The sequence below is a fragment of the Equus asinus genome, chromosome 2, assembly GCF_041296235.1.
Source record: "Equus asinus isolate D_3611 breed Donkey chromosome 2, EquAss-T2T_v2, whole genome shotgun sequence".
Lineage (NCBI taxonomy): Eukaryota > Metazoa > Chordata > Mammalia > Perissodactyla > Equidae > Equus > Equus asinus.
The window spans coordinates 155,449,659-155,473,380 of NC_091791.1; the positions used below are offsets into that span (position 1 = coordinate 155,449,659).

General features: G+C 53.7%; 1 protein-coding gene across 1 annotated transcript; it reads left to right on the forward strand.

Moving 5' to 3' along the window:
• Positions 1–501: 501 nt before the first annotated feature.
• On the forward strand, positions 502–20,989 carry BMF (Bcl2 modifying factor). The gene is given in 7 exon segments (XM_044765169.2): positions 502–566; positions 568–623; positions 1,009–1,053; positions 1,056–1,136; positions 3,259–3,555; positions 5,059–5,219; positions 16,994–20,989. Coding segments are annotated over 7 exon segments (807 nt in total). The 3' UTR covers positions 17,096–20,989.
• Positions 20,990–23,722: the final 2,733 nt, after the last annotated feature.

A 23,722-nucleotide genomic window follows, 5' to 3' on the forward strand; every position in this document is an offset into this window, starting at 1 on the left:
CGTGTTCTCATGCTTCCTACAGTATTGGGGCTGGAATTTTCTTCTGACCCGCTCGGTAGGCGGGAGAATGCTTTGCCACCAGGTCGGGATCCACAGGAACGTGTACCTTGCACTCACTGGATGCCGCCAGCCTCGTCTCAAAGCTGCCCGCCTCCTCTTCCCCTCCTTTTCTGGACGCGCGTAATTATTCAGCCTATTCCCAAGAAAGAGAAGACAAAAGTCACTTTGGCGCCCCCTCTCTCCCTCCTAATACAGAGGACTCAGGGACTCTCCTGCGCTTCCCTAGCCTGCGTTAGGAATCTGCGCGGGCGGCGGCGCTCCTATTGCGTTTCTGGAGGGGGTAGGAATTTTGCTCGGCCCCTTGCAATGTTTCCAAGGGAAGGTTCGTACATTCGTGACCGTCCCTGGCAGCCGCCCAGCCCGGGACTTGGGGCTCCACTCGCCATTGGCCAGCCGGCGGGGTGACGCGCTAGGGGCGGGGCCTCATCAGCTGTTTGCGGGATGCCCCGAGCGGGCGTATTTTGGAAACAATACCGCGCGGTGCAGAGTGGCCTCCTCCCGCGCCCGCCCGCCCGCTGCCGCCGCCGCCCCCGTCCGCGCCTCCCGCCTCCTGCCGCAGCCGGGTGAGCGCCCGGGCGGCCGGGGGCCGGGCGGAGTTGGATTGCATCTCCTCGGAGAAGTGGGGAGAGGAGTCGCGCTGCGCCTGGGGGCCCGGGAGGGGTTGGGCTGCGGGCGTCTGGGGTGACCATGAGGGACTGGGGCGCCGGGGTGCAGGAACGGGGTGCAGAACCCACATCTGGGTGCGTTGTTCCACGAGGGAACTTGGGGGTACTGGCATTTGAGACTCCAAGGAGTTGGGTCCAGGTGGGCAGGGTAAGCAGCGGTGCACGGCTGAGCAGACCTGGGCGCCCTAGAACGGCCGGCCTCTGGGTCTGACTTTGGGGTAGGGCAGGGAGTTGTGGGCCGTCCCGCCTCCCTGCAGAGTCTGAAGCCTCCTCTCCTTAACAGCTGGGCTTTTCCCCTCCTTCCCAATTGAGTCTGGGCGCCAAGCCCCCAAGTGCTCGTCACGCTGGACCCTGGCACGGAGCCCTGGCATCACGACTCGGAGGCCGAGACTCTCTCCTGGAGTCACCCAGGTCTGCTGTGTGTTGTGTGAGTGCGTGAGGGTGTATGTGTGCGTTCCCAGATTTTAGCCCCTGTGGAGGTTCAGAGTGTCTGGCTACTGCCTTCTAGGAGGAGGAGTCTAGGTTCAGCATCCCTGTTAGAGCCCTCAGGGGCTAGGAAGGCTCCAGCGGGCTTTAGTTCTCCTTGCTAGGAATAAAGCCTTCCCTGGCAGTGCTCTCAGGAGGTGCCCTTCTCCTACCCGTTTGGACATCACCTCTTCAGCTCAGGGGAAGGGGAAGAAGAGGTTTCTCTTTACTGTATCCCAGCTTACACTTGGCCTTGCCCAGCAGCCCTCACCCTCAGAGGCTCCCACCTACAGAAGAGCCACCTGCAGTTCCTGTGGAGAGTGGGAAGGGTCCCCCGGGCTTGCAGAGCCACACCCTCTGGCTGCACCTCCCCCACCGTCCAGCCAAACAAGGGTTGAACTTTGGGGCTTTGCTGGGAGGGGGAGGGGGAGGTGACGGGCTTCAAAGGAAAAACCAAGACAATGACTCCTGCTTGTGACTGGCTTTGGAGGGCCCCTGCTTAGGTTGGGATTGCCAGCTTGCAGAGGAGGTTGAAGGGCAGGAGGGCAGCCCCTGCCAGGTGACTGGCAGGACAGCACTTGGTCCTTTCAGTGGGAAACTTTCTTTCCTGGGACTAATAAGCTGGAGTTCTCTCACCCCCCTTTGGAAAACATTATCCGAAGAACACCATGTGCCTGTTTCGCCATCCAAGTGGGCATCTCCTCGCTCTCCAGGGAAGAGGGCAGAGATAGGACCATAGATAGCTCAGGGTCTGGATGGGATAGAGGGAGGGTTGAAGCAAGCAGAGAAAGCTTGCATTTGGGAAGGGCAGGATTTCTGAAATAAGGGAGATTCATTTAAGTACTTTACCAACCCACAGACCATTTGGCTTGTTCTTCAAAGGCAGGAGACCGGAGACAGAATTCCCAGGGGACCTCTAATTGAATCTGGCAGTGACAAACATTGTCTCTCTATATCCTTAACCACTTGGGGTTGCTGCTTCTGGCTGCCCTAGGGGCCCTACGTGGTTCCTGGTGTATGTGTAGGGGCCTGGGTTGGGAGCTCACGTTGCTGGGTAGTTCCAAGCTCAGACTTCCAAGACCATCAGGCAGAGCAAGAGGAACTTCTTTATCACCATGAAACTCATATCAACAACCTGAATAGTCTAGGCTGGGAGTGAGGTCACAGAGAGAGGGCTGAATTTCACTTCCTTCTGTGAGGCAGGTTGTACCAATCTCAGGTTCAGTGCTGGCAGGAATGGGAGGCTGTGGGGAAAGATTTGAAGTCTTGGAGACTAGTGAGTAGACTGAACTGGGGGAGGCTGGCTACTTTGCTGGATGCTGGACCTACCCTCGAGTCCAGGTTGTGGTGGGCAGACAGCTCTGCTTTGCTGAGTGGGCAGCTGCAATGACGAACTTAGGTCTTTTTCCCCTGTCTCTCCTAGGACACTCTCTTACCACACCTCCAGCCTGTTTGTTGTGTTGAGCAAGCAGTGGGTGGAGACTAGTAGATGAGCAGCTGGGCGGGGCTTAGCAGGTTTGGAGGGAACCTGGCTGCCCTAGGATTTCTGGCTTTTGTTTTTGCTGGTGAGCTTGGAGCTCAGCTCAGACTGAGATGAGAGCTTGGTGGTTACTCCTCAGGGCAGTGAGTGTGTGTGTGTGTTGTGAGCACTGCTCATACAGCCAGTCACAGCGCCCTTCTGCCCTTCCACAGTCACTCACAGAGGACAGCCTTGTCCACATTTCCCCAGCTACCCATTGTGCTTGTAGCAGCTGATCCTGCCTGTGCTATTGCTCAGAGTCAGTAGCAGTCAAACTTCAGGACTGGGACTGTCCTGGGTCAGAAGAAGAGGCCAAGGGGAGGGTGACTCTGGGTGGGCCCAGGGAAGAGGTAGGGCGAGTCCCTGAAAGGTGAGGCAGTCCACATTTGGGGGTGGGTGTTACTCTTGGCACTGCTTGTCTGTCATCAGTACCAGGCCTTACTTCCCCAGATAAGAAGAGGGGCAGGGAAGAAGGAAGGCGGGGGGAGTCCTTCCAGGTTTGGCCTGACTGGGGGCAGCATCCCGGATGCCTGCATTGCGCCCTAACAGGGGACATGGAGTCGCCTCAGTGTGTAGAGGAGCTGGAGGATGATGTGTTCCAGCCAGAGGATGGGGAGCCGGGGACCCAGCCCAGGAGCTTGCTCTCTGCTGACCTGTTTGCCCCGAGCCAGCTGGACTGCCCCCTCAGCCATCTGCGGCTCTTCCCTCTCACCCACTGCTGTGGCCCTGGCCTTCGACCCACCAGCCAGGAAGACAAGGCCACCCAGACCCTCAGTCCAGCCTCCCCAAGCCAGGGTGTCATGCTGCCTTGTGGGGTGACCGAGGAACCCCAGCGACTCTTTTATGGTGAGTGCTCTTAGCCTCAGGACTCCTCCCATAGAGACTGGGGGAAAAGAGGGGACTTCCCCTCCCCAAACCTGCCCCTTGCTATTTCCTTCCCTAAATGGAGCAGCAGGGGCTGCTGAGTCCGCAGCATTCACCCTTCTGCCTCTCTGCTTGTTATTGCTCCTCACCTGTGCTCCTCGGGCCCCAAGAACGGCAAGTTGGCCTGCCGTTGTTTCTGCTCTTTTGTCCCTTCCTGGAGGGATCTGTGGGTCCCTGGTGTCTCCTTGGGTTGGAGGGAGGGTCCCTGGGCTTTGGCTTTTACACCCTGTGGCCCATTGAGTGGCCCAGCCTTTTGTGTCCTGGTAATGATGTGGCTCACATTGCCCTGGAGAAGGTTGGGGGATCTGTGACTCGCTGTTGACATTGAAGGGAAAAACCCAGCCTATTCTTGGAAGGAAGGTTCCTGAAGGCAGAAGGTGGCCCCCAATTGTCACTCGGGACTTTCTGTGCTAGGAAGGGGAACTGGAGAAAGAGGTTTGGCCTGCCTGGGCTCAGTGCCAGCAGAGGGGCTGTTTCTAAGGCTCAGACAAGACCCCTTCATTTGTGGGCTTAAATGGTTTGTTTTATGAGCAACATGCCCTCCTCTGGCAAAAGGGCAGGGTTCGACACTCAGTCTGTTTTCTTGTTTGAGCACAATAGCTGCTGGAGGGAGGGAAAGGTTCGGAGGCTATCTTGCTGTGTCTGACGGAGCAGGTCGCAGGGACACTGTGGTTATTCTTAGAGGGAGCTGCTCCACAGGGCAGTTCTGGCCACGCAGTTCTGGCGGGAGTCTGAGAAGCTGGATAAGGCGGGCGGGCGGGCGGGCGGGGAAGAGGGACAGGAGGGAGCAGGCGGTGGGCACCCCTAGCGGCAGCTGGATTGCCTGCAGTGGGTAAGTGAGGAGCCTGGGGCTGCCTCCAGAGAGGAACTTGGCTGTTCTGTGGGTCTAAGGAGTTTTCTCTCCCTAATTTTTGTGCCACTGTCCGGAGCTTCATGACCGAAGACCAGCCTTTCTCTGCTTCACTAAGAAGTGAAGATGCTTTTTTGTTTTCTCTTTCTCTGTCCCTTGCTTTGCTCAACCCAGGAACTCTGGAGAGCTGCCTCCAGTGCTTTCCCAAAGATCTTCAACCTGCTACCACGTGAATAATAAATTGTGGTCAATGTAGCTCGGTAAATAAGGACAGAAGGTTAGCACGTTCACCGTGCCTATTACCTTTGCCATGGCTCTGCCAGTGACTGGAGAACTGAAGCGAAGGCTGGGACCATTTCATTCTGTTCTCCCAGCATCAACTTTTATACACTCAGGCAGATGGCAAGTCAGGCTGTCTGAATTTGGCAGAGTCCCCTGATAAAGGCAGGCTATGTTCCTCTCCCTTCCCATCCTGGGGTTTACCCTTGGCCCCAGGTCTCAGCTAGGAGTGGTAGGCATGGGGAGGATGGGGCAGTCGTGGAGAATGCTGAGATGTGGGCCCTCTGTCTTTGCAGGCAATGCTGGCTACCGGCTCCCTCTCCCTGCCAGTTTCCCTGCAGGCTTGCCCCTTGGTGAGCAGCCCCCTGAAGGGCAGTGGCAACATCGAGCAGAGGTACAGATTGCCCGAAAACTTCAGTGCATTGCAGACCAGTTCCATCGGCTTCATATGCAGCAAGTAGGCATGGGAGCTTGCGGGGGTGGTGAGTCTTCTGGGGTTGGGGGGCCGGGGCCTGCCTCAGGACTCCGTCTGCCAAGCCTCAAGGATAAGGTCCTGGAGTTTTGGCCTAATGCTGTTGTGATTCCCGTGGACTGGATGGGCCCGACTGCGTGAGCACTCTTGCCCTCATCTCAGAGCTCTAAGTTGGTTATGGGCCTGCTCTAAGCTCAGGCTCCATGAGAGGAGGGTGTCGAGATGCTGCGACCCCTCCTGGGGAATGGGATGGCTTTCTGCAGGCTTGCTTGACAAGCTCTCTCTTCTTGAGGCCCGGGTTGGGCGATTGTCCCACACAGACCTCAGGGGAAGATTTTCAGGGTGCTGCAGGGTAACTGGACAGTTGGGGGTGCCTGGCTGAGGTGCAGTGGGAAACAGGGGAACCCAGACTGGGGATGGGCCTGAGTGGGGGAAAGCGGTGGAACCGGTTGTAACCTGACACTTTCCAGCTGGGGAGGCCGCTCCTCATTGTCTCTGTCTGGGAAGCGGGGCTGGGACTCTGGAGAGTGTACCTCCGAGAGTCTCTCCAGACCAGCGGCCGGGCGCTCGGCGGGTGCTTGGCCGGCAGCCTGGCACCAGCCCCGCCAGGGCGGAGCATCGCGTGTCAGTCGAGCATGTGGCAGAGTCCATCAACAAAGGCGGCGGCTGGCAGGCTCATGCTGGAGGAGCCCTCCGTGCCACGGCCTGGAGGCTGCCCTGCTCGGCAGCCGCTGTCTGGGCCAGCCCCCAGGCACTTAACCCTGCTTCTCTGGCCTGGCTTTCTGGATGGCTGCCAAGGCAGGGAGAGGAGCCCGAGGCTGGATCTGTGCTAGGACAGCCACTGCTGAAGCAAAGACACACCACCTGGAAATGAGCACAGTCCCTACCTCTGGGACAGTGTCCCTGGGCCAGCAGGCTGTGTGTGTGTGTGTGTGTGTGTGTGTCTAGTCTTGTCTGTCTGTCAGGAAATCAAGAGAATAAATAATTCACCATGACTGGGCACCCCCTGAGGTTCCATGGGTAACTTCAGGTGACCAGAGGAGAGCTATTGATAGTAGAAGGTTTGACTTAAGGGCCAAACTGTTGCCAGCACCAGGGGAAAGAGAAATTGTGGGTGTCCTGAGAACAGGCTATCAGGGGTTAGATATGGTTAGTGCCTCTGCCAAGGGGTTCTGAGGGAAGTTTGGGGCTAGGCTTGGTCCTGGTGGCTCTTCCAGTCCCTTAGTGATCAGGAATGGAGGGTGGCCCTATGCTTAGATAGTAGGGGAGTCTGGCCTCCTCCTCTGGCCCCCAGCTGTAGTCCCTGTTCCCTCCTTTGATTGTTCTGTGGAAACTTGGCTTCGAGTTTCCCCTTCAGTCCCTGTGTGGACTTACTCTGATTCTTGATTTCTGTCTCTTGGCCTCCTTCCTGCCCTTTCACTCTACCCTGGTTCTGTGGCCTGTTGCTGGACCTCACTCAGCTTCTGTCCTGGTGCTGGAGCTGATGGAGGACACAGTGGCTGTGGGTCTCCTAGACTCATCTAGAGGACTATCTGGAAGGCAGCTTTCTTCATTCCCAATAGACCGGATCTCTCCCAACACTTGCTTCCCAGAAACTTCCCCCATCCACTGTTGAGCCCCTGTAGGACTGGGAGCAGGCGGGGAGCCCTCCCTTGCCCAGCTGTGCCAGGCACAGGACCAGAACATAGCCCTGGGCCTTTCTTCCTGACTCAGTCCTGAACAGGAGGAGGCGGCCCTTATGCCAAGGTCTGACCTTGCTCTTTGCTGCTTGGCATCATTTCCCCCAGTCCGGGGCTGCCTCTTTGAGGGCATGGTTCAGCTCTGGACAAGGTGCTGTCCTCTCAGCCAGAGCCACCCCAGCCAGGGAGGAGGAGGAGCAGAACAGCAGAGCTGGAGAACTGCAGGACAGTCTCCCCTGCTCTGCATCTCACCCCATACTGGCTCTTGAGTCTCCTGTGCCCCTCACCCTCCTGCCAGCTACCTGCTTCTGCTACCCTGCAGTGGCAGGAGGCTGGCCAGTGAGGCCTTTCCCACCTAGAGCTGGTTTTCCCAGATTTTCCATTACAAAGAGCCAGCCTTTTTGTTCAGGGAGTCCTGTTGCTCTTAACTCCCTACTCCCCACTAACCCTGCTCACAGACCTTCACCAAGAGCTCATCCTGTGGGAAGGGCCAGGATCACGGTACAGGCAGAGGGAGCACTGGCATGCCTAGGACCTTCTGGTAGATAGTTGTAAGAAGTGAGTCGTTTTCTGAACTTGATTATTATATAAACTATGGTCTAAATATTTTCATATCTAGAAAGTACTGTTGTCACTCTTATATTCTTATCCTTTACCTTCTTTCCCTATTCCCTTGTCTCACCTTTGCAGGGAGGGAAACTGAGGCACTGGGATGGAAGTGGTTTGGGATTAAGTTTCTAGGCTTCAAGTACAAAGTCGGAAGGCCCAGGGCTGAGCACCAGCTCTGCCACCTGCTAGCCATTGCAGAGTCACTTGACCTCGCAGAGCCTGTTTTCTCTTCTGTCAGTTACAGCTAATACCACAGAATGTGACTCTGAAGATTAAGTGAGAAAATATCTATGACAGTTCCAGGCACACAGTAGGTATTCTTTAATGCTTCTTTCCTTCTGTCTGTCTATTATCCTGATTATCCCCCACGTTTGTTCTTGTCAGTTCGCAATGCATTTCCCACCGCACCTGTCAAGCTGATCCCTGAGCAGAGCTGCCTCTTCTGAGTATCCTCTGCCTGCCCTGTCCAGAGAGATCCACACCATTCAGTTATGGGCCTTGGCCTTGTACAGTTCTCCTCAGAGAATGATGGTCATCCCCCAGCATTGTGGGACAGCCCAGAAAGACAACCCAAGAGGCAGTAAGAAGGTCGAAGGGGCCTGGCCATCCCTCTCCTCAGATCTGGTTGGTGTCCCAGGACCAGAGAGTGGCCATTGGTCCCTGAGTCCTGTAGGGAGTGTGAGCTCCTGCCTTTTGTCCCTGGTTGCAGACCTCAGTTATCCTTTTTTTGTGTATTTTTTTTCTGTACATTCTCCCTAGAAGATGTGGAGAAGAGGGAGGGGTATGAAGATGGAGCAGTGCATTTTAGGATGGCATCATGGAATATTGAGTGCGTCAACATGACCCCAGATGCAACTGCTCCAAACTCCCCTGGGTGTGGGTTTATGTGGGCCGTAAACCCTCCCAGCCTATTTCCCAGGGATCATGGAGGGTGGAGGTCTAGCCTGGTTACCCAAGTGATCAGTTCACGGGGGCTCCTCTGGACCAACAGGTGAGGAATTGGAGGCAGAAGATCAGTAAGGTGCTTGCTGCCTGCTCTTTGGGTCTCCAAAGCGGCAAGAGAGTTGGAGGCAGAGTGAGTGGACATAAAAGCCTTTGTAGACTTCATCACACACCCTGCCTTCCTTTGGCTGGGTCAGGAGTGGAAGGTTCCCCTCTTTGCTCCTCTGTGAGCTGACTGGCTGCAGCAGGTGACCTCTAGTGGCCTTCTGACCATGGCCTACCTTGACTCGGGTTCTCTGAGAGGGCCCTGGTGTTTCCGTGTCCATCCAGCTTCTGCATGGAAGAGGGTAGTGCAAGTCTGCTTTCTCACTGAGCTCACGGGCTGCTCTGGCCAGAAGGTGTGAGTCCCAGCTTCTTTCCCTCTGCCGTGGGCTCCTGCAGCGTGGGCTGAAGAATGGGCTGTAGCTGCTATCCTCTCCCCTTAGGAAAGTCTCCGGTCCCATTGGCACCATATTGAAATTTGTAGGGATGTTTTTGGGCAATGTTAAGAAGCCAAGAATCCTCAAAAAAAAGTAGCTGCTGTAGACTGTTGAGTGAGCAAAGCTACAGGAGTGTTGGAATTCTTTGTGTTGGAAATGGCTTTTTCCCTTGGACCAGGAGTGGCTCCATTCAGAACAGTCGGATTTGGAAATTCCCTGAATAGAAATTAGACTTTTTGGAAAATGAAATCTGAGAAAAATTTCCAGCTACTCAGTTTAAATCATCTCTAGTTGCAATATCACAGAAAGGATCCTGGAGTTAGAGGCAGCCCTGGGTTCAAATCCCAGGTCTATAACTTAGGAGTTCTGCATTCACAGGCAAATCATTTAACTTCTCTGAGCCTCGGTTTCCAATACTTACCTTGCAGAGTTGATGTGAGGGCCCTTTGGAAACTGTAATACGTGTAACCATTAACATGTGGACAGTTTAACACCTTTGGAAGTGGGTTAAAAGTTGATTTTAGGATTTCGCTTGGACGGGACTTTATAGTTCTTGGGGAGCTCTTTTGAAAGTTGTACCCAAGGTGGTGTTTGCATGGTTTATTAACTAGCAGCTGCCTTGCCAGCAGCCTGGATCCTTTGTTCAGGGAGCCACTGACTGCTTCCTGACCCTTTGGGAACGCTCTCCTTGTTGGCAAGTGGTTTTCTGGAGTTCAGACTCTGGCTAATGAGGTGGTTCGAGCCCTAGAATGAGGCAGCCCTGGGCAGGAGCCCCAGAGATTCACCCTAGAGTAAGAAGGGTCCCTTCGGAGCCAGCCTCTGTCCCAGGAGTGGGAGGTCTACCTAGGGCATGCCTGGGGAAGAGTGAGGCTGGGGGAGGGGCTGTTGAGAGCCGCCGTGCGTGAGAGCCATGCTGGGGCTTGGGGGCCCTGTGTTTGCTCTGTGGCTGGCTCTGTTTATATCGCTCGCTATATTTAGCTTCTGAGTCATCAGCGTGGCTGACTGGAGGCCGAGTTCCCCACACAACTCTGCACCTGACTACTCTCTCTTCCAGGAGAAGGGCCTTGTAGTTCCGGACAGTTCATTCCTTCCCCACCAAGGCAAGCCATGGGGATGGGAGTTGGCTTTTGTTTTTTTTCTCTTGAGGGGTGGGGGTAATAGGGGGACGGGTTGGGGGAGGCACTGAAAAAAGAGAGAGAAAGACAAATGTCTGGTTTGCCTTTTGATCCACATCTGGCAACTAAGAGGGCATGTTCCATGACCAGAATGAGAACAGTCGTGTGTGTGTTGGGGAGGAGGGTCAGGCCTTCTTCTCTGCTCAGCTTGCCTTGTCCTGTCCAGGGAACTGGCCCCAAGCAGGACAAGAAGAGCCAGCTGCAAAGCCCCCAAATTGAAAGTCAGAGCCTTGGGGTTCCTTCTCCAGAGCACTTTAGACCCTCCACCCCCCAGTCCCCTCTCTGCCTCACCTCTGACCAGAACACACACACCGCTGTTCCTTTCTGAGTTGTTAAGAAGTTGCCCAGGAGTTTGATGGAGCTGTTCTCAGACTCAGGGAAACAGAGCCCCCGCTGGGGGAAGCTGGAGAAGCCTTCAGTAGTTCCTACCTCCAGGCGGTGGAAGGGCAGCGTGAGGCTCTGGGGACATGGGTGGTATGCACAGCCCTGTCCCGAACCTCCAGCCCACAGTGCCAGTGGCTTCCAGTCGTGTTAGCGGAAGCCCTCTTGTCTTCAACTGAGAACCGGCTGGCCCCAGGCTGCCCTTTCTTCCTTGAAGAAGTGATTGGTGTTGCCATGGTGGTGGCCGGTGGCTTCAACATCCTCTTAGCGCTGCTGGCTGGGCTGAGGAAGCTCTTGGCAAGGAATATTTTTTCCTTTTCCGTTTTGCCACGTTGCTCGTTCCTCGGCTGTCTGGGTCAGGAGCATTCTGAGGCAGTAGGCACCCTGGGCCCAAGGGCTGCCCCATGGGTTTCGGAACCCCTTCCTTGGCTTGGCAGCCTGGAATTCTGAGCCCAGCTGCCCCTGTCTGCCACGGCCCAGCCCAGAGTGAAAAGTCAGGGATTTCTCCAGGACTTCATGGGTCTATTTAGAAGATAGTCCTCCTAAGGTGGGCGCTGTGAGCAGAGCTTACTGAGGGAAGCATTCAGCAAAGTGAAGTGGGGCCCACGTCTCTCTTGTCCTCACCAGGGAGGGGAGAGCTGCTCTGTGCAACACCAGGTCCAACGCTTTACATATGTTTTTCTCATTTAATCACCACAGCAACCTTGTACTTCTAGACCCCATTTTCTAGGAAACTGAGGCTCAGAGAAGTGAGATAATATGCCCAAGTTACACTATAAGTGCCTGAGCTGGGAGCCATACAGATCTGATTGATTCTAAAACCATGCTCTTCCCACCCATGCTCCTCAGCGAGCGCTCCTGGAGAGCGAGACTACGATGGAGCTCTCACTTTTGCCCCACCCGGCCCTGCCTCCTGTAACGCTTAGTTCTGTGTTCTTGCTTTTCTCCCCTTCAGATTGTAAAATACTTGAAGACAAGGTTTACATCCTGCTCATCTTTGTATCCTTCATAACTCTTAGCTCAGTTGGGTGCTTGATAAAAGCGCACTGAGCTCAACAAAAACATCTTCCCAACTTCTTTCAAGTGAAGTTTTCTTGAAGTCCCCTTATCTCTGTGTTCCTCTTCTCAGTGGCAAGGCTCTTTCCTTCAGCCTCAACCAGAGTGGGTTTAGGCTATGATGGGGGAAAGAGAAGAGACAGGGAAAGGTCACTTTATAGCATAGCTTCCTGTAAAGCCGGGTAAAGCCGGCATTCTAAAGAAACTGATGTTGGTTGCAGAACATGATCTGAAGTTATAATTTCAGTCCAGTTTTAGCTTTATTTCTGTTTGATCTTGGTTAGCTCTGCCTCTGAAAGGTTTATTTTTTCTGGTCCACAGCATTCTTACTAAATAGTTAATGATCCGGAAACAATGTCTTTAAACATGCTAGGGGAGCAATTCAGAGGCGGTTCTTTTTGAAAAGTTAATACTATTTTCATAATGTGAATAAAACACACTGTAATATTTTAGTGAAAGAACAGGGCCCCGGAGTCAGAAGTCAGGAGTCTGAATAACCCCCCACTCAGCTAACTTGCTCGGGGAAACTTTTCTGAGCCTTTGCTTCCTCCTCCATGAGATGGGATGGGTAATACCTGCCCTTTCTCTGTCCCAGATCTTTGTGAGGAGCACACGGGAAGACAGGCACGCACTCCGTTCCAAGTATGAGATATTATAAACGGCTGGCTGTTTGGAAGACTTGCAAGGTTCTTTTAAAAGCAGAGCCACCGCGTTGCCTTGCTCCTTCCTCTAATTCTCTGGGGTGAATCAGCTCTTGCTGGAGCATCTGGAACACCGATGACACACAAAGCCCCCAGAGGGTGTGAATTGGATCCGAAGCGGGAGAGGCAGAGGGAGATTCTTATGGGGGGTGAGGGGCAGGGAACACTCTTTGTGCTCAGGGCAGAGGCCATGTGGGATGAAACAGAGTTTGATTTGTGTAATCCACCCTTGTCAGACACCATAGCCAGCTCTTAAAAAAAAAAAAAAGAGAAAGCCATTTACTAGTTGGGCCTCTCCCCAAGCAGGAGGCTGATTCTGTCACGTCGAGCACATCTCTAGACCTGGCCAGACATCAGTTGTTCTGGCCTCAGACAAGTGGGTGATCTTGCAAGGCTGACTTGTCTGTAGTCAGTCCAGCGTGCACTCGTTGAGCACCTATTGTATGCCCCTGCCTGTGCCCTGTTATACAGGAGGAACGACAGTGCGTTCTGTCACAGTGCCTTGCATACAGTGGGGGTGACTTGAACACTTGTTGGCTGATGCCTTCATCCGTGACCACAGCAAGAAAGTGGAACTGAGGCAAAGAAGCATCCTAGATCTCTAATACCTGGTTGTGCTCCTTAAGTCAAGAGAGTGTTTTTATCCACTGTGTTAGGACCCCTTCCCGTGGAGCATCACCTCTGTTCTTTCCCTCCGTGCCTTGGCCCTGCCCTCCTGTCTCTGAATTTGAGGCCTTCTGGTGTAAGCTTCAATTCCCACCAGCTTCCCATCTGCTGTACCCCAACCCGCTACCCCTGAGGGCACCCCGGCTATGCATTATGGGAACCCCCACTCTTTGCAGGTTCCCGAACTTTGAGGGGTGCTCAAGCCAAGTCTGGGAGAGCAAGGCCTTGCTCCAGGGGTTTGTCCCCGTTGATCTCAGATTGTGTGCTGGCTGCCCTGCCAAGTGCCTGAGAGTCAGAGGCCAGGCGTCCTCTCTCCTGTTCCCCTTCCTTCTTGCCTTCTCCCCACCTCTCCGGGAAGAATCCTGTTCTCTGGTGGTTGGTGTCTTTGTGTACTTCATCCTGTTCCGTGAATGGTGATTTCCTTCCTCTTTACTGTTTCTCTCACTGGCCTCCCTTCAAGTCCTTTTTCTTTCCTCTCTAGTCAGGCCCTTTTGTTTAATTTTAAAAAAAATACTTCATTTATTGTTGCTCCTCATAATCAGGGCATTCTTTGATTCTCTTGGTATGAGGCAGCTTGGTTTCTTTTCAGAAAAGGGCCTTTGGGGGGCTGCCCTGTGGCAGGAGAAGGTTCAGGGGAATATGTGTAGCATCTGCTTGAGCCCAGAGAAAGGGCTGCTGGGACCGCAGGCAGGTTCCGGGGCCAGCTCTTGCTGGCCTCACAACTGCCACAGCAGCCAGCTTCAGTTGGTCCAGGGCAGTCTGTTCTCCAGGCCAACCCGGACCCTCCACCAGGCTGACTGGAGTCACTGGTTGGTGCTGTGAGTTGTAATCCTGAATGTAACTGTGGATGACAAGTGCCGAATCGCCAGTCCTTAGGGTTGGAAAGCACCTCAGTGGTTTTCAAATGCCTGTCTGTGGCCTGGCTGCCCAGAACCCCCGCGGCAGGATTTACCTCTGGCTTGGCCGAGTCCTTCCTCTGGTGGGAAGAGATTGAAAGAGACTGAAGAAAAAACCAGATTATGAAGTGTTTTCTTCTAGGATGTAGGATTATGAGTGATTTTCTTTTCTCCTCTAATTTCTTGAATTTTCCAAAGTTTCTACAGTTAACAGGTATTACTTTTATGACTAAAATATATAACGAATGTTACTTTTGATTTAAAAAATGTCACCCCGGGGAGCTTGTTCAGGATACAAATTCCTGGGTCCCTTCCCTGGAGATTCTGACCCAGTCTGAGGGGTTCCCGGGGACTGTGTCTTTACAACAGCACCTTAGTGGATTCTGCGACACAGTCAGGTTTGGGCAGCACTGATCTAATACAACACCTGCATGTCACTAATAAGGAGAGTGGAGACTCACAGACAGGCTGGTGGGAGACCCCAGCCTACGGCCAGATCCTCTGATTCCTGGCCCAGAGTGCCGTGCTCCGCCACAGTGCCCCGAGGCCTGTCACAGGCAGAGGCACAGAGCCTGGGTCCTTCCCCAGGGTGGGGCCGTGTGCCCTGCCTCCTGAGCCTAGGCCTGCCTGTGTCTCCCAGCAAGACCTCAGCTTTCTAGTCTGACAGTACTCCTGGCCCACAGCTGCTTCTGGGTCCGCCACCACCCCCAAATGATGGGAGAGAGGGTGCTGCCTTGTTTCATTCCTAAAAACCTCAGGACCTAGGCAGCAGGTTGGCCTTCATCAGGGGAATCTTGGGAGAAACATATAGAGATGGAATTGGCCTAGACCCCAAGTCACAGACTTGTGATCTCCCTTCCTTAGCTATTGAGCTGTTTTGAGATGATTTAGAGCAGGGGAGGATGGCGGGCCTGCTTTGGTATGAAGAAAGGTATATGGTAGTGCTCGAGCCTTGCGATGAGGGGAAGGACCAGCGCTCTAGGGCCGGGAGGTCTGGGTTTAGCCCAGTCCTGGCCACTTACCAGCTATGTGGCCAAGTTCCCTCTTTCAGTGATCTCATCTGTAAAGTGGGGTTGTACCTACATTTATAGACCAACCTCGTGGGGTTGTTGAGAGGACCCATGGAGTTTACTTTGTGTAGAGCAGTGCTGCTCATACTCCAGTGCGTCTCCGAGTTGAATCTACCTGATTCAGTAGGTCTGCATTTCTAATAAGCTCCCGATGATGCTGAGGCTGCTGGTCCGTGGACCACACTTTGAGAATCAAGGATGTAAAACACTCAGAACCTGGCACACTCAGTGTTACTATTATTGCTATGATCACGGTTGTTGTTGTTACTTGGCCTTTCCAAATAGGCACCTGAGGAGACTCAGAATTCCAGCAGACTGGCCTCTCCAGGGATTAGTCTTTTCCTGGATTCTCCTCCTGTTCCACCCCATGACCTTTGCACCTGTCCTGGGCAGCAGCTGGGGAGGGGCCGGGGCCGCGTGCTCTGCCCAGCTGCTGTGGGCCTGAGTCTCCAGGTTTGCAGCTGAGTCCATTGTCACGCTGCTTTACTCTAACCAGATTTTGTTAAGCCGGGTGTGTTTCCTCCTTTTACTCATCTTTATTTACAAAACATGAGGAAGCCATGGTCTCCCCAGCCACAGTGGGCCAGGCCTCCTCCGTGGCACACCCCATTTCCCTTCCCTTCCTAGTAGTAGCCATGCCTCCACCTTTCTGGATTGTTTTCTGGCCTCCCTTCTGCAGATGAATGCTGAATGCTGTTGCCACAGACGTGGGGCATTCTGTTCACCTGGGTTGGCAGGGCTCTGAGGTCAGCTTCTGTTGACGCCTCCCCTCTCTTTGCGGCCTAAGGTGAAAGGGAACCCAGCAGCCTGGACATCGCCTTGTTGCCTGGGGCCAGAGGGATGTGGGAAGTTCTAGGAGTCTGGGAGACCTGGCCTCACTTTCCTGTTCTGCCACTAACTTACCCGCTCCCTCCTCTTCCGCTCTGACTAGGAGTTGCCTGGTGGGGGCCCGGACTGTGGCTAAAGACAGCCCAAGAGAGGGCTCCAGCTTCCCCAGACACTTCACATAAACGTGCTGGCTGCCTGGGCCACTACGGTAATCCGAGTCTCGCCCGTGCTGGCTCCTTTCTGCACACTAGCATTTTATTCCTCTGTCCACTGAGAACCCGGCGGAGGGGGCCCAGCCAGGTCCTCCTGCCCTGGCAGACAAAGAGAGGACAAAGACCACCTCTCCAGTGCCCCTCAGTCCCCTCAGGGGACTTCTGCTGGCCCCTGGGATGTGATACCTGTGTGGGCGGGGCACCAGCCACCATCCTGTGAGCCACTGACCCCTGACCTTTGCCCTCAGCTTCCCTGCCTGACAGTAGGACCTGGGATAACCTCCAGAGAGTAGTGTGCATTCTTTGTTTTTGTTTTGTTTTCAAGTATGTTCTTGCTTAACGTTTAATTGGCTCCAGTCAGTAGGAAAGCTCTCCAAGAGGGATTATTTATGGCTTACTGTCAAGAGCAGCTATAAAAAGGGCCGCGCTGAGCTGGAGATGCTGGGAAGGGAGAGAGGGCGGGCGCACAAGTGTGTGTGTGTGTGTGTCTGTGAGTGTGCGTGTTTGCACTGGATGAAATCAGATTTTTGCTGCCTCAGCAGTGTGGTTTAAATTGAAGATTAACCCTTTGACCTTCACAGTGTCAAATCACTTGCAGATGCAGCCTCCCCCTGCTTTTCCCCCTTGTTCTCTGTGTTACTTTGGAGGTGGGGGGAAGCGAGGGGGGCACTTCTTCTCTTTCTTTCTGAAGAAAGTTTGTTGTTCGTGCAGCTGAGGTTTGAGGGGCTCAGGAGCCAATCTGATTAAAAGCAGCACTTGGCTAAACTCTGGAAAATCCTGCAAGCAGGGGAAAAAGTTTAATCCTCTTGTGCACAGTGCATAAAGAGCCTGGTCTTTTCTTTTTAATGTTCCAACTGCAATTGTTTTTGGAGAACTCGACTATCTCGCCGTCATCGCCACTTCTCTGGGCACCCCCCACCCTCCGCCCCGGCGCCCCCCCCAGTTTGCTGCACTGATGGGATTAAAGGGCCACCGTCCTGAGGTTTGTCCATCCGAACTTAATGGAAATGAGAGGGAGTCCTCTGAGGCTGCCTTTAGGAGTCACCTTGATTCTTTTCCTTTCAGCACCAGCAGAACCGAAATCGCGTGTGGTGGCAGACCCTGCTCTTTCTCCACAACCTCGCTTTGAACGGAGACGAGAACAGGAACGGGGCAGGTCCCAGGTGAGGCTGGGCTGCCCTCTCCGCATGGCACAGCAGGAAGGACAGCGCGAGGACTGATGCTGTGTCTTGTGGAGTTGTTTTGTGTTTTTGATTTTAAAATGTTTCTCTGTTTGTAAATAAGACATACCCAAGTGGGACCTCTTTCCCTGTTTCGGGCCTCGACCACGAATGGGGGCCTTTGTCAAACACTGTTGAAGTAGAGGCTGGTGTGTCTGTGATGGTGGGGCCTCCCAAGGGCTGTGACAAGTACATTCTTCAGTTGGCAGTTGTCGAAGATGACTGGGTAGTCATGTTCTCTGGCAAGCGGACTGTAGTTTTCCCACAAGAACTCGTTTAAGAAATAGGAGACTGGATTAGACTCCTGGTTCCACCAAACCTATCACCCTTCCACCGTGCACGGGCCTGAGATCTGGACGGTCACACTGCTTTCACCCACCAGGGCCTTGGCCAGGGGCTTTCCATCTGAGCATGGCAACTTCACTAGGCCAGCCAGCCTGTCTCTGGGTTCTCGTCTGGCCCAGCCAGCACCCACTGCAAGGGCTCAGGGGTTCTTGCCCAGCCCTGTCATCTCCAGCAGACCTCAGGGAGGGTTGGGTTTCTCCAAGGACCCCCTCAAACATGCCACAACATGAACCAAACTTCCGGGTAGGCCTCAAATCTGACTTGGTCCCACTTGGAGGCCCCAGGATTGGTCCTGAGGTGCAGAACCACTGCCACCTCTGGCTCTCTCGGACTGGCGTGGTGTCAACGATGGATGAGCCAAATAGCCAGTCAATGTGCTGTAGCCAGCAGCTTGTGCCTTTGTCAGCTCTTCTTTCTGAAGACCCAGCCAACAGACTGCATTCCATCCCCAGTATCAACACTCTAGGGCGTGAAGGGGCAGGATGGCAGTGGGACTGGGAAATGTGGTGGCCATCCCACCTGTAAGAGACAGCCCTAGAGGAACCCAGACATCTTTGTTTCCTTGGAAACAACATACCTCCTCCCCCTTATCCCCATTCCTTTTTCACACCTAGTGGGATACAGGAAGAAGCCAGCACAGTGGCTTTGTCAGCTGAAATGTGTCTTTTAGAGTAACAGACAGTGATTAGAGTGCGGAACCGTCAAAGCTGGTACACATTTCCTGTCTTCCTTCAGCTTCCAGCCAGGCCAGGAGGGCGTGCTCTGGAAGTCAGCAGGATTGCAGCTGCCTCTGTCCGAACTTCTTCCCTTCTCTCCCTGCTGTGGCACTAATGGAGAGAATTTAAAGCAGCCAGTCTGGCAGCTCTGATTGCAGACACAGGGAATCTGAAAAGACACAGGGAATCCATTAACCAGACACTTAGAAATTAAATTATAATTTTTGCATACGTAAGAAAAGATAACATTGGTGCTAATGGTGAAGCAAGGCCCAAGGAAAAGATGGCTTCCCTGGGCAGAGAAGACCCCAAGGCTACCCAAGGGAATTGGAGGAGTTCAGAGTAAACTCTCAGATCTGAACAAGCCCAGGCTCCTCCACTTCTGCCCAGAGGAGGTCTTCAGTACTGTCGAAGGAAGCATTGATCTTCTGGATGTACAGTTGGGCAGGTTGTTCACTGCACAAGGGCACCTGCAGAGGAAGATAATGGAGGCTAAAATCCAGCCCGTGCTGTGCCTGCTAAGCTGTATGCCCTAGTGTCTACCCAGGAAGGGGTGCTGTATGGGCTCACCGTGGCCCTGAGAAGGAACTCAAACTGTGGATAAGCCTTTGTTTTGTTCTGCGTGGATGCTCTGGAGGTATTACCTCTTTTTAGCCAAAATTATATTCTCAGGGTGTGTACCATGGTTTGTCTGCTAAGAAGATGGGTTCCTGCTTACAAGAAGGAGCCCAGGGAACAGGCATCAAGACTGGCTCTGGGACACGCTGACCATTGTGGAATCCAGCCTTTCCTGTGTGTCTCCATACCGTTTTATGATGGGTATAGGATGTGTGTTGTTATCCCTTCTCCTGGACCATGGCTGTGACAGGCAGGCTGCTGCTATGTGCTTGAGTGGCACACACAAGAAAACAGGATTAGTTCTGCCAGCCACCTTTGAACCTCTCTTGGCAGACTTTCCACCTGAGCTGAGTGAGAGTAAATAAATGGTCTAGGCCTGGGTGCTGAGGCACAGCCATCGGCTTCAGACACCTTGCCAGGCCCAGGCAGGATGCCCTGTGGCCTGTCTGGGGAACTGAACCAGGACTTTGACAAGCCCACCTGGACGTCGAGCCTGGGGCCAGGCACGGGGAGGGTGGTCTGACCGCACTGTCTCCATTTTCTGCGAAGCCAGGAACTAACTCACTGTCTAAGCAAGCCGGGGCAAAATTTCAAACTCCCTTCCTTCCCCCTCCCAAAAAAACCCCAGGAGGTAACTGGCAGAGTAGCCCCAGGAGGGGGAGAGGTTCCTCCTGGCTGGCTGTGTTTAATTGGCCTGGTGAGCCAGCCTGGCCCCTTCCCCCTCTGCTTGGTGAGTTGGTCTGAACATTCCTCAAGTCCAGCCTCAGGAGACACGTCCCTCCCCTTGGGCCCCCTCTCCCCATCCCCCACCTCCAGGAGCTTGGCTGTCTCTAGTGACAGGGGTGGAGAAGCAGATTTAGAGGGAGGGAGAGTCTGCCCTGGGTCCTGACCTGTAACCGGGAGCTTTTGTGGTTTGCTGGGGGTGGGTGGTGGGAGAGGGACTGAAAACCTCCCTCCCTTTTGTAGAAATGCTCTGGAGGAAGGGAGGCCTGATATTCAGGGTCACAACAGTCCTTCTAATTCAGAACCCCAGAGGAGGGCTTTCTGGAAGCTGCTGGACAGAACTGGGGAGGGAACCCCCCCAGGCCAGACATCTGACTCGCCCAGCGAGTTGGAGGACTCAGCCTGGTCTCTCTGCCTTCGCCGGCTTCTAAGTCTGGGCTGCTGGAGAGCTGCCCCGGTGGCCTTCTCTTGCTCAATCTGAGTCAGAGAAAGATCACCTCCCAGTGACCTCCCCGAACGTGTAGGGGAGGGGGTCTGTTCTGTGTCCAGAGCTTATGTGGCAGCATGTTCCGAGTGCTCAGAGGGGCCCAGCTGACACGTCTCACTGTCCTCAGCAGCCTGTCCCTGTTCGAGGGTGGCTCCAGCCTGGGTATGGCACGGAGCGGGTTGTCTGGGATGTATCAGCCAAGGGCTCCATCTGCCTGCAGTCCTCTGGGAAGGAGCCTGCTGCCCCAGGAGAACTTGATGAAGAGAGAGGTAGGGAGAGTGGAGAGCACCAGAAGCAGGAAGACTTCAGCTGCTGCGGCTCAGCTGGCCCGGCAGGGCGTCTGTGAATCTGTCCTGCAGCCCAGGCTGGAGGAAGCTGCCGAGTCCCTCTGTGTGTTGGCCAGGACTCTTGGTGGGAGGCCACGCCGGCCGCACTTCTTCCAGGAAGGGGTTAACCTATCAGCCTGTGTCGGCTCCTGGGGGCACTGTGGGCAGTAGGCACCCCGGGGCTGGTGAGGACTTTGAGGTTTGAGAGAATAGCAGAGAAAGCTGAGCTCTTCCACAGATGTGCCAGCCTCCCCGGCTGAAGGTGCTCAGAGCCCGTGCAGGCTCCCGGGTCTGCACTGCCCCTCTCTGCACAGGTGGCCAGCGCCTCTCCCTGCTCTGTGAGCATTGCCCAGTGGGCCACCCCATCCCTGAGTCCACAGGGGCTGTCAAGGGGAGACCCAGTGAGAATGTAGCATTTTGTTGATCCCAGGTTAGTTGTCCTGGGTCCTAGGCACTCTGCCTCTGGGAGAGAGACAGAGAAAGAGAGGGAGGGGAATGGGGACCCATCGTTTTTAACCTGTACAGAGTATTCAGCTTTATGTTCTTCACATGCATATATGTGTGTGTGCGTGTATCTTCCCCCCCATTAATTGGTACAATTTTTAATAAAAACCATTTAAAGCAAAGCTGGTCTTTCTTTTTCCAGGTGTGGTAAAAATGTGAGGGGACCCGTTAGGGAATTGGAGACTTCTGACTTGTTTCTCAGCTGCCATCCTGAGTTACCCCCAACTCCCGGCTTTTGTCAGGACTTCGTGCTCTCTTGGAGTTGAGAACAGCCCATCTGACTGCACAGTAAGCAGCATGGTAGAGGCCCCGTGAGGTGGAAAGACTTGGGATTTGGATCCAGACTGGATGTGGATCCTGTTCCGGCCTCAACCAGCTGAATGATCTTAGGCAAGCTACGTAACCTCTCTGAGCCTTTGGTTCTTCCATGTGTAAATTACAGCTGCGCCTGCCTTGCAAGATTACAGGGAAGGTATGCACAGGCCCTGCCCATGGCGGGTACTCAGCAATGGCAGCCGCAGTGACGTCAGTGCCCTGGTGGCTGCTCCACACAGCCCCACACCCATATGTCAAGCCGGGCTTCGGTTTCTTTTAATCAAGGTAGCATCTCAAGAGGTAGGCTAGTTGTAGGGGGACTTTGTGGATTAACAATGTGTCTGACTCAAAAGGGTAATTTAAAGCTCTTGAGAAGATTCTGAAAGTCCTTGGGAGAAACCACTCCTGGTCCTATCAGCAGTAAGCTGTGAGCCGAAGGGCCACCTCACCTTGTCTGTGCCGCTGGGCCCCAACGATTTAGGAAGCTGTCAGCTCTCAAGGACCAGCCTCAGACTCCAGTTCCTACCCTCACAGACGGCGGGAGCTTGAAATGATGTCTGTTGTCTTGTCTGACCTCTTCGTTTTATGGAGGAGTAAACTGAGGCCCAGAAGGGGGATGAGTTTTCTGTTTGGGCTTCTTAAACAGCTGAGTCAGTCAGGGGTCCTTACTCCATCCATCTGAGTTTCCATTTGGAAATTGCTGTGCTCTTGCCCAGATCTGAGGGGAAGCCAAAACTTGTCTCTTTTTAATGCCAAATAACTGCCTCTTCTCCTGTAAAACATGGCACTTCTAACCACTCTATATTTGGACAGAGAGGTTTATTTTTACTGGGGTGTGATAGAAGTGCGGCCTGGTGCCACGTCCGGATGTTATTCTATATTTCACTTGCTGGGTTGCAGTGGAGCCCATTAAGCAGCTCCTATGAGGTACACACAGAATTAGTAGGTGATGGTGATAGTAATGTCTTTCTTTCAAGTTATCAGCCCCTACTTTGGGTGAGGCCACACTCCGTTGTCCCAGCTAGAAACCTGAGAGCTCGCCCTTGTCCCACCGGGTCCCTCCCTGTCCCTCTCTTATCTCTCCAGAGGAAATCCAGTAGGAAGCTAAAGGCATAGCTGCCCAAGTTGGAACCCAGGGCTGCTTCTCACCTACTGAGTGGCATTGGGCAGGTCACATAATCTTTGCATGCCTCAGTTTCCTCATCTGTAAAATGAGATGCTAATAGTACTTCCCTCATAAGGTTGTCGTGAGCATTAAATGTGTGAATACAGGTAAGGGGCTTAGAATAGTGCTTGGTGCATATTAAGTTTTCAATAAATGTTAGCTGTCAATATGATTAATAATATTATTACTTTTATTATAACTGTAGGCAGCTGATCAATAGGCTTGGGCCATTCTTACTGGGAAACATCACTCGCGCCTATCCTCTGTTTCTGCCACATTGTCTTCACGTGAGTCCTGTTGCCTGGACAGCTGCAGAGCCCGCGCACTGGTCTCTTTGCCAGCCTTGCCCCTTCCACGGAGCGCTCTCTGCTGCTGGGGGCCTTTCTAAAAGGCAGACCCGATCCCATCAGTCCCTGCTGGAAACTTGCCCCAGTGGATCAAGCCCACAGTCCTTAGCCTGCCTCTCCAGCCGCCCCCTTGTATTAGTATTCTGAATTTGTATTCTGCGTAACAAATTACCCCAAAATTTAGCAGCCTAAAACCACACTTATTATCTCACAGTTTCTGTGGGTGCGGACTTCAGGAGCGACAGCCCAAGGTGGCAGCATGATGAGAGGCTGGTGTTAAGGTGGAGCTTCCCATTTAATGTACACAAAGTCACCTGTACAGGCTCAGCAGGGAGAGAGAGAGAAACGTCTGCAGATGCATCTCCTGCCCTCCACGCAGTGACATGTGGTGCCTGGAGTGAGCGTGACATGGGAACGTGCATGACAGCCCCTTCCTGGCATCATGTCACAGCAGCATCTCCTCACACTCAAAGATAAGTCTTTCTAGTCCAACATGGCCCTAAATGCCGGTCGTTTCCTCTGCCGCCCAACTGAGGCAGCAGAACACTTCTAAGCTGAAGGGAAAGCTGGCTGGCTGGGATTTCCTAAGAGGAGATGTGTTGCTTTGTTGGACTTAATGGGTGTCTGAAAGGATTTTCAGGGGCAATTTTCACCTCATGTGATTTTTGCCTTACAGGAGGTCTTGGAACCAGTGCCTGTGGAAAATGAGACTCCATGGGACCACTAAACGCAGCCACTCTGCCCTTAATCCCCTGCTTCCCGGGAGAAGTGTTTGCCCTCCTAACTAGGAAGGCTCAGGGTGGAATTGTAATTGCCCTGAAGCGGGGGCAGGGGTCAAAGTAAGTGATGTGCTGTCTGGCTGCTGCCTTTGCTGCTATTCCAAGGTCCCCGGCTCCATGCTACCTTGCAGGTAGATCTGTCACTAGCCTTTGAACCAATGCCAAGCCCTGCCTGTGAGAGAAGACAAGGTCCATTGGCTGAGTCAATGGCACTGGCTGAGCAACACTACCCTAAGCCCACACACAGAT